The sequence below is a fragment of the Emydura macquarii genome, unplaced genomic scaffold (genome assembly GCF_026122565.2).
Source record: "Emydura macquarii macquarii isolate MOO-44397 ecotype Brisbane River unplaced genomic scaffold, CSIRO-AGI_Emac_v2 contig_968, whole genome shotgun sequence".
Taxonomy (NCBI): Eukaryota; Metazoa; Chordata; order Testudines; family Chelidae; genus Emydura; species Emydura macquarii.
The window spans coordinates 7,742,229-7,752,016 of NW_027131105.1; the positions used below are offsets into that span (position 1 = coordinate 7,742,229).

A 9,788-nucleotide genomic window follows, 5' to 3' on the forward strand; every position below is an offset into this window, starting at 1 on the left:
GGGAGCTCAGCCCCTTGCAGCAGGAAGCCAGCAAATCCCCCCCCCGCCCAGGCCTTACCCCTCCCCAGGCTCGGCCAGCACCAGGCATCCTTAGGAGGCAGAGCTTGCAGGTCCTGCCACCGCTGCTCCCTCACACCCAGCATGGGACACTTTGAATGCCCACCAGGAGGGGCTGGGGCACCAAGCCAGGCCTAACAGACCTGAGAGGTGTGGCACCAACTCCCAGCATGGATGCAGGAAGGGTGAGGAGCAGCCCAGGCATTCTCTGCTCGCTGTCCCTTTCTAGTTCCCTTCATTTAAACCTGTGACCCCCATGCCCCTTCCTGGTTTTTGTCATTAGTTGTCCCCCTTAATCAGTTGTATCCTGGGCTCAAGGACCCCTCCCCTTAGGCTGGGGGAGGGGCCTTTAGCAGTGGGCAGACTTGTGCTCGCCCACTTCCCAGGTTACAAGTAGTACAGGAGGGAGGTGGCCATGGGCAGGGATCTGCTCCCATCCCCTGCACTGCACTTGTGTGTGTCTTGCAGGGAAAGGCAGCTGCTGTTACTGATAAAGCAGCAGCCACACCCAGCTCCTATGGCCACCCACACACTAGGCCAGCACTGATTGCAGGCTCCAGCAGTACAGCCTGAGGTGGGGTGGGTTCTACTTCCAGCTGGGGATCCAGGACTCCTGGGTTCCATTCCCAGCCCTCATGACCCTATGCCTTAGTTTCCCTGGTGGCCTCCCACCTTCCAAATAAAGTCAAGCAGGGCCATAGGTTGTTAGCATTATTATTGTTTTTTTTATTGAAGGTCATTACAGGTGCTGCTTCCATATTAGCAAGTTCCACTGGAAGGGTGTGTCCCAGCCCCCAGTTACTTAAATTTTGCAAGTTTCTCCACAATATTCCATTTATACACAGTACTACAAACAAGCACAAAGCCACTAAGTCATGGAGGAGTTGGCAGCAGGGGTTTGCTTTCCAGGGACACCCCCAGCTCTTCCATTGGGGCCAGAGAGAATCAGCATCTTTCATGGTTTCAAAAAAACCAAAAACACAAAACCCTTAAAAAAAAAATTTACACACACACCAGAAATTTCTAATTCCAGAGTCAGGAGGAGGCTACAGGGATGAAGTTAAGAGAAGCTACTAGGATGTCACCTTCCACCAGAAACGGCTAGTGGATCGAGACCTGGAGTTGGCTGTTGGAGGGTCCCTCAGTCACTAACCCCTTTTGGAAACACCTTGGCCAGCAATGATCTGGCCATCGAGACCTCAGCCCTATGGAATATTTGAGATGGGATGTCAGGAGAGGGCAACATTATGATGAAGCCAGTTGGTCCCTGATCAATCTTTGAAGGAGACATTGCCGGAATGGTCCCAGAACTAGACAGAGCTCAGGGATGATTCCCATGAAGGGTGGAACGGTCCCAAGACCGACATACTGAGCTGCAGAGCGGTCCCTTCTTGGTGTCTCTAGACACCAAACTAGGGAGTTCAATGCATGGTCCCTTCTGATGGTGGAATGGCCAGGACCTGGAGCAGAAGCTACAGTGCCCAGGGAATGGTGCCCTTGGGCTCCAAGGCGGAAGTTCCAGGTAACTGAGGCGGCTGTGGGTTTGGCAGATGCCCGGCACAGCAATCAAGGCCGGGCTGTGGAGTGTCTCAGGGACTCTGATCGTGCAAACCGGAGAAGGAGACTTAGGAGGCAAAGAATCTGAACGTTATCTAAAGGAATTATCCCCCCACCCCCGCCCTCCCACCCCCAAAACGGTAGCACAGGACTGATTAACATGGAAGCTCCGGTATAAACTGGCACTGGGAGCGGCTCACAAGGGCTTCCCTTCCAAGCTGACGACGGCATTGCCGCCCAGCTTCTGGGCCAAGGTGCAGCGGTCCTTCACCTCCTCGTAACAGGTTGCTTGCAACTCATGCTTGATACCTGGAGTGGGCGAAATGGGGAGGCTTAGGGGAAGCCTCAGACTGGAGATCAACCCCATCTAGCCAGAACCTCTCCCTCCCTCCCAGATGCAGCCAGACACCCTGCTCCCCAGCTGGGCTCCAGCCAGGATCGGATCCATGCCCCCTCTCCCTCATTCCCTATGGGCAGGGCAGTGAGGTTGTGAACCCCCAGGCCAAGAAGCCCTGCTGCAGCCTTGTCAAGGGCACCATCTGACCAGGGGCCTGAGAACTCAGGGCTCCACCCCTGTGCTCCCAGCTCTGCCCCACCCCAGGCTAGGTCCTTCCCCCACCACACTGCCCCATCCTCTGGGATCACAGGCTGTGTTTATGCAGCATCTCCCAGCAAACTGACACCCCAGCCTGCAGGGGGTGGAGGGGGGTGTTTGCCTCCTAATGCAGGAAGGAGACAAGTCCAGACCTGAGCCACCCCCAAGTGGCTCTAACCCACTAGCTGCCCCACTCCCTCCCAGAGCCAGGTTAGAACCCAGAAATCCTGGCATCACAAGGCCAGGCAGGTGCTAACTCCCAGGGGCCAGAGCACAGCTGGGCCTGGCCTTCGCAGCCACAGGCAGACCATGGGGCTCTATTCACACAGCAACCCATGAGGGCTGGGAGCTGGTCTGGCATCCCACTGCAGAGCTGCCAGCTAGCTCACCTGCCATGGGCTGGGCCCCAGAGGTGGCAGGGCACAGCCTGACGGGGGCGCAGGACTCTACTCACCTGTGAGTTTCTTTTTGATGGCATCCTTGGAGCTGGCGTAGATCATCTTGCTCTTGAGGGGGGCACTCTCTGGGGCCCTGCAGGGAGAGGGGAGGGACTCAGACCTACACCAGGGACTGGAGCCTTCCCCAAGGCACAGCCCAGCCCCCAGGGTCTCAGACAGCCCCCCCACCGGGGCACAGTGACATCTAAGAGGACAAAGCAACCACACGGGCTGAAAGGAGCAGGGGAGGAGCCCCCTCCCGCCCAAGGCCACACACTAGTAACAGCACCCTAGGGACAGATTCCCAGTAGGCAGCACAAGGAGAATAGCCATGGCCATTGGGGGCTGTGGGTGGGGAGGCCCAGGAGAGAGACTGCAGGGGTCAGCAAGGCGGGGGTGGCTCCGGGTCTCAGTGCCATGCCTGGCAGAGGCAGCAGGGTGGCTCTGTGCCCATCCCACTAAGGGCCTTTATAAATGCCACCCCCAAACAGGTTTCAGCCAACACAGCAGCTCCCTGTCCCACTGGCCTGCGAGCAGCTCCACTGGGCAGAGAGTTTCAAATCCAGGCTGGTCTTAACTCTCCTGCCCCCAGCACCCACTTAGTGCCCCCCATTAATGCCCCCCCACCATCTGCACCCACTCATGCCCTCCACAACTCCCACCCGTGCAGCCTCTCCGTGCCTCTAGCTGGCCCCAGACCAGGAAGAAGCTAATGTGTTCAGAAGCCCTGGAGCACGGTGCGCACCCTGGAGGGGGCACCCTGGCTGGGCTTGGGGGCTGGCAGACCCTGCACGGGACGCACTGATTGGGTCACTCCTAGAGCCCCTGGCCCCTCCCACCTGCCCTAGCATTGTGGGCCCCACTGCCAGCTGGCCAGCCAGCAGCCCCTTTAAGCTAGCAGCTGGCACTCCCTGCTGGGCTTGCTCCGCCAGCAGAGGGGCCGGGTGCTGGCACTGGGTGAACAAAGGCAGCTTTCACTGTAGCTCTGCAGAGGGAAGGGGTGTCACTGCTGGCAGGGGGAGAGGGAGCCAGGGGGCTTCTCAGGCCTGGAGGCAGAGGCATGGCCAGAGGGGGTGTGGAGCAGGGCCAGAAAGGGGCGGGGCAAAGGGCCCACCCCAGGCTGGGGGGCGTGGCTCTACTAGAAGATGCAGCAGGTACAATAGGGACAGAGGGTGATGAAGGGCACACTGGAGAGGGGTGTGGCCAGAACAGGGGACTGGGGCATCACCAGAATAGGGGGTGCTGTGCAGATGGGTCCAGCCAGCAGGGATAGGGGCACATGATGCTGCAGGGGACCAGCGAGTGACCAAGGAGAAGGGTGTGGCTCCCCCAGTAGCTAGAAGGAGGGGTCCTTAGCTGGTGGCTAGACAGGGATGTGGCCAGGAGGGGCAAGAGGGCAGCACCACACTGGAGGGAATGGGGCGGGGACACGGCCCTACCAGAAGACAAAGACCAGATCCTCCTTCTTGCTCTCCTTGGTCTCGTAGGTGGCGTCGTAGAGGGCGTAGCGGCAGTCAGCCTCCGGGAGCATCTTGACAAAGTGCAGATAGGGGTCATCGATCGTCTCGCCCACGTCCCCCACCAGGATCTCCTTGCCCTCCTCCAGGATGATGTTTCTCTTGTCCTCACTCAGGCAGAACAGCACTGCCTTCTTGCGCTTCTTCACCTCCTCGGGGGTGGAGGCCTTCCGCACCTTCATGTCATTGAAGACCTTGATCACTCCATCAGAGACTGCTACACCAGATGCCTGTGGGGGGGAGAAGAGGGGGCATTAAGGGCTCCTGCAGCCCCCAAAGGCTGGGCAATGAGGTGCCTAGTGCTGGGGTACCAGCCCCACCTCACATATCAACTCCTAGGGGCCATGGGCAGGAGATACTGGGGCTTCCTAGACCTAAGGGGCAAATCTTCGCAAGAGAAGCCAAGCAGGGAGGGATTATTGCTCCACACCAAGAGGCCTTGAGGGCCAGGTAAGTCAGAGCTGGGGCCCACAAACACTACCAGGCCCCTAAGCCAATGGCCCAGAGGATTAACCCCACAGCTGCCATGGGCTTCGCAGCTGGATCAGGCCAGCTGTGGACACTACTGGTGGTTACACCAGGCCAGACAAGGGCCAGCAGCAAACCAGTGGGGCTGCTGGGGCCCCGGCCCCAGGTGCTGCACCGGGGAGCTCAGCACAGGCACACACGACGGGAAGCACCGTGTCAATGCCTTACGCAAGCGCCCCAGGCAGGCGCCATGAGGGAACCTGAAACGCCACACAGGAAACGGCAGGGCACGTGACCTCTGCAGAAAGAGGCCATACCCGCCGCTTCCCCATCAGAGCCCAGCAGCCTGGGCCCTTCCCCCACAGGGCTGCCCCGGGGCAAAGGACCTGCCGCAACCAACTGTCTGCAGGGATGGCACGACAACCCTCCCCCCTCCGAGCCCTGCCTGCCCCCATTCGCCCCAGGAGGAAACCAACTCACCCACTCACCACCCCTCTGTGCCGCCACCCGCCATGTTCACCCTGTGCCTCCACCAGAATCTGCTACCCCCCGCCCATTTAACCCCAGCCCCCACAAGGCAGCTCCCTACAACCTCCATTCGCCCTGGCCCCCCCCCCCCCAAGCAGCTGCTTTACGATTGGTGAGCCTCCAAGACACCCTCCCTCCTGGCCTGGGGTTCAGAGCACAGCACCCCGCACGCTGCTCTAGTGGGGATGGGGAGAAAGGTGGGCTTGACACCTCCAGACTGAGAGCCGCATTATTTGGGGCCCTGCCATAGCACTTCACACTCCACTGCCTGACTGCACAGGGGCTAATCTGAGTAGTTCAGGGCCACCCCCCCGCAAATTTTAATCACCCAGCACCCCACGAGTCCCTGACCAGGTTCCCTGTGGATGATCCCAAGGGTTCGCTCCCCCCCACAGCCGAGACCCGAGCCAGCCCTTCAGCCGAGGCTGGCCGCCGAAGCTGGCCGGGCAAAGCACCACAGCGATATGCTCTTATATGGAGAAGGGAGGCTGTTTTAGGGGAAGCACCAGCCAGCGGCTGCTGCTGCTGAGCCCCAGTGAGGGGGGAGCGAGAACCAAAAGGGGAACGGGGGCAATGCAGGGCTCAGAACAGGGCCAGTCAGGGGCCAGCACTGTGGTGGCTCCCCCAGCCTGCCTACTTCAGCCAATTCATCCACCCCTGCAGCGAGGCCGATGCAGCCAGGAGCAGCCCCTAAGCCTGCTAATCGAGTGGGCCCATCGAAGGCCAAAGGGCTTTTGTTCCCTGGCCCAGCAGTCCTGTTTGAGCCCATGGTAAAACACATAACCCTGTAAATATTAATCAATGCCAATCATGCCTGCAGACTGTGCTGATCACCCCCAGGTTTCCTTGCACCCTTCATCCCCCTGTAATCCACCCCCCAAGTCTCCCCACACACCCTCCACTGCAATCCACCCCCTCCCCGCAAGATGTGGTCACCACTAATCTCCAGTCAGGTACGAGGCTAGGAGCCCATGCACCAGGTTAAACAAGCACCTCTCCCTTCTCCCTCAACACCCCCACCAGCATCTCTCTTCAGGCACACCAGCACTGGGAGGGCTGCATCGGCTGAGGGAGGGCACCCCCCTTCCCTCCAAGACAATCCAGAGCAGTCAAGGGCCATCAGGGCTCCCTGCTGCCCTGGGTGAAGCACGTTTTGGCAAGGGCATGAGCTGGGAACTGGGGCTGGGAGCACGAGGCAGAGATGGAGTCAGACATTTTGCCAAGCATGCACCAACGGCATCATCGGAGAGGAATGATGGGGTGCCGAGTCTGGAAGTGGGGCCTAATAGCAACAGTGGATTCACTGATCTGGGGGGAGCTAGGTGAATGCAGGGGACAGAGACTGGTTCAGCTTAGATTCAGATTTTAATATCAGAAGAAACCATTATAGTTCTCTCCTCAGACCTCCTGTGTAACAGGGATCAGAGAATCCCCCCCCCCCCCAGCCTCTCCTGCATCCCTCCCACATCTCTGGCAGCCCTCAGCAGGCCCCCCCCCATTCATGACTTGGCACCATCTGACACATAAAATGTCACCTGCATCTCACCACCCCAAAGCGATGCTGGAAAGCTAACTCCTCCAGACATGGGGCCCCTCAGCTCAGAGGATCCCACAGATCAGTGGGGCCAGGGCATCATGCAGAAAGGATGGGACTGGGAGTGACTGGCAAGCCTCAAACCCCATGCTTTGGGGAATCTCCCTCTGTCACCCCCCACTTCCAGCTAGGACACAATAGCAGCCCCTGTAAGGATCTGCCCCCCAAGAGAGAACTAGCCCCCAGCCCATCAGAGGGTGGGAGAAGGGACCCAACCCCACATGGGACTTTTCCCATCCACATCCTGCCACACCTACACTTATAAAGGGAAGTGGCCACAATAGGGCCTATAGACAGCCTATAAAAGCCCCTCATACAGATCCCGATTCCCAACCCGTAGGGGAAGAAGAAAGCAGACACCAGCTATGAATCCAGGAGGCACCTCCATACGGATCCCAGAGGGGATAGGAGGGAACCCCACAGGAAGGGCGAGAGGTCCATGGATCCTATAGCCCCCACATAGGAGGGAGCAGACAAACAGCCCCTACAGATCCCATGGGGGGGAAGAGGCTTCCTATGGAGCTCCCATTCATAGACCCCCCAACAGCGCCCCACCGCCTCCATTGAGCACGTGGGGGGCGAGAGCAGATCGCGGCTACGGCTCCCATAGGGAGGCAGCGGGCTCCCCGATGGCTCTTACAGGCGCCTCCTACAGAGCGTTGGCGGGCACATCAGCCCCCCTTTCCCCTATGGATCCCATAGGCGCCTCAAAGGCAAGATGGCGGCGGGGCACAAGATGGCGGCGGCGCCGGGTCTCACCATGGTGCTGCGGGCAAGGGGATCGCGGTCCGGGCTGTGCGGGGCTCGCTCTGCAGCAGCAGCTCCTCGCTCGGTCGGCGTCGGGACCAAGTCCTACTGCCCCGCCCCGAACCGACCGGCCGCCCGCTTCCGCTTTATGGGGGAGGAGGCACTTCCGGCCGGCGCCAGCCGCGGGGCACGCAGGGAAATGGAGTCCGCGCCCGCTGCCGGGTGGGTGGGGAGCCGCGAAGCGCGGGGAAATGGCGGAGGGAGCGCGAGGGAAAGGTGAGAGCGGTCGCCCGGGGAATCATGGGAGATGTAGTCCTGCGGGGGGGGGCAGGGAGCCTGGCGCGTCGGGTCTGAGAAGACAGACCCCCACGGGGACGGCCTGGCCTGCCGCTGCAGTGCATCATGGGTCACATAGAGCGAGCCGGGCCCATTGAATGGTTGGAAATGTGGTTTAATCGCCGCCGCCCCCTGCTGCTAATCGTCTTAGACCCGCTGCTGTGATGGGGGCAGGTGCAGCCCGGACTCCTGCGTTCTTCCCCTGGCTCTGGGAGGCGAGCAGGATCTAGTGGGTTAAAGCAGGAGGGACTGGGAACCAGTCCCCAGGAGTGGGACCCAGGGAGGAAGGGGCTCGGGGCCCAGGTCTGGCCTCCCCCATTAAATCCCCCCAGGTTCTTGGGCCTCGCCTGGGAATAACAGTTGTGATAATAAATCACGTTATTAAGGAGATGCTGAGCAGGCTCGTCCGGGGGCTGGATGGGGAGGCAGTGCAGAGAGATGGGGAGGGGTTATGGGGATGGACAGCTGTGCGTGCAAAGACAGACAGACAGACAGGCTCTAAGGCAGCAGTTGTCAACTTCTTGCGGGCACCATTTGCAGCTCTGTGTGCTACTTGCTGTTTAGAACAGAGCCCTGCTCAGAGTTTAGGGTAGGGAGGATGTTTCTGTTGGGCCTGACTAGCTGCCCAGCCTGTCCCTCCTCCCCTCTCATTGCGTCGCTTCCAAATAAGGGCGTGAACAGCGGCACAGAAAAAAGCCCCGCCTCCTGCAGCATCCACTCCTTATAAGGACATCTGGGGCAGCCGCGGCCTGGGAAGCACCCCCCCACCTCTGAGTATATGGGGCCGAGGGAGGAGGGCCCTGGGCTGCCCTAGCGGGAGCCATAGCCCCCCTCCAACGCATGCACCCTTCCCATATTCCATTTCGTGGCTGATTATTTTGACCCCTGCCCAGATCTGGCGGGGAATGGGATGGCTTTGCCCATCATTGTTGCCAATTCTCATGATTTTGTCATGAGTCTCATGATAATTATTGTTTTTCTTAAAGCTCCAGCTCCTAGAGTCAGGTGGATATGTGATGTCAGCCTCCATTCTTAAAAAAAAGGTCAGTTTCTAGCCCTCCTCGCTGTGGAGAAAGCTTCAAAATGTGACCCTACTGCACCCTAAAGACTCAAAAAGCAGAAGGCAAATAAAAAGAATACCAAATCTATCATTTTTACGAAGTTTCATGATTTTAAAGGCAATCATGGTTTTTGGTGAGCCTGACTCATGATTTTTGAACATTTGGGGTTGGCAATGCTGCCACAGGGACAGTTTAGGCTGGGCTGTACCTGGAGCAGCCCTAGGCATTTTGCCTACCAGGGTAGAAAATGTTTTGGATGCCACCCTCACTGATCTCTTTGGGGGAGTGGCTGGAGGAAAGGGGAAAAAATTGAGTGGCACAGTATTCCCTGGATGTTGTCAGCCAGGGAGACCACCCTGCTCATGCAACCCTACAAGCGACTCTGGTTATAGCTCTTAGGGACGGACAATCTGCTGCTGCTCCCATCCTCTGGGCCAAAACCCAAGCATGATGTACACGTCACCATATAGGTGATCATCATTATGCTCCAGAGTTAACAAGCTGATGGGGTGACTGGAAGCAGCTCCACATCTCTCTATGCTGCTGTTCCAGGCATCCTGCAGGAGTCAGCATGGAGTGCTTTCCCCCAAAACCAGTGCTGAGCCCACCATGCCAGCATGATCCCTTTATAGACAGTGCCTGAACACCACCCCAGAGGCAGCTGCATCTTAGAACCAGGGGAGGGATCTCTATAAATAGTTCCTGTGCCCCACTCCAGAGGCAGCTGGGTCCCAGAGCTGGGCAAAGGCTGTCTGGTTGGGGAAGTGAGAAGGGGCTGTCTGCAGGGCCAGGCAGGAGAATATCTATCCCAAGAGATTAACCAAATGCTCCCTAGATTATCCCCTCACAGATCAAATTGAGAAACCACCTGTGTGTGTGAGGGGGGAGGCT

General features: G+C 58.8%; 1 protein-coding gene across 1 annotated transcript; it reads right to left on the minus strand.

Moving 5' to 3' along the window:
* Window positions 1-759: 759 nt before the first annotated feature.
* On the minus strand, window positions 760-7,667 carry CFL1 (cofilin 1). Its single transcript, XM_067544088.1, has 4 exons — window positions 7,513-7,667; window positions 4,086-4,393; window positions 2,664-2,740; window positions 760-1,923 (listed from the first exon to the last, which is right to left on the minus strand). The coding sequence occupies exons 1-4, from the start codon at window positions 7,513-7,515 to the stop codon at window positions 1,811-1,813; spliced, it is 501 nt and encodes a 166-aa protein (XP_067400189.1). The 5' UTR covers window positions 7,516-7,667; the 3' UTR covers window positions 760-1,810.
* Window positions 7,668-9,788: the final 2,121 nt, after the last annotated feature.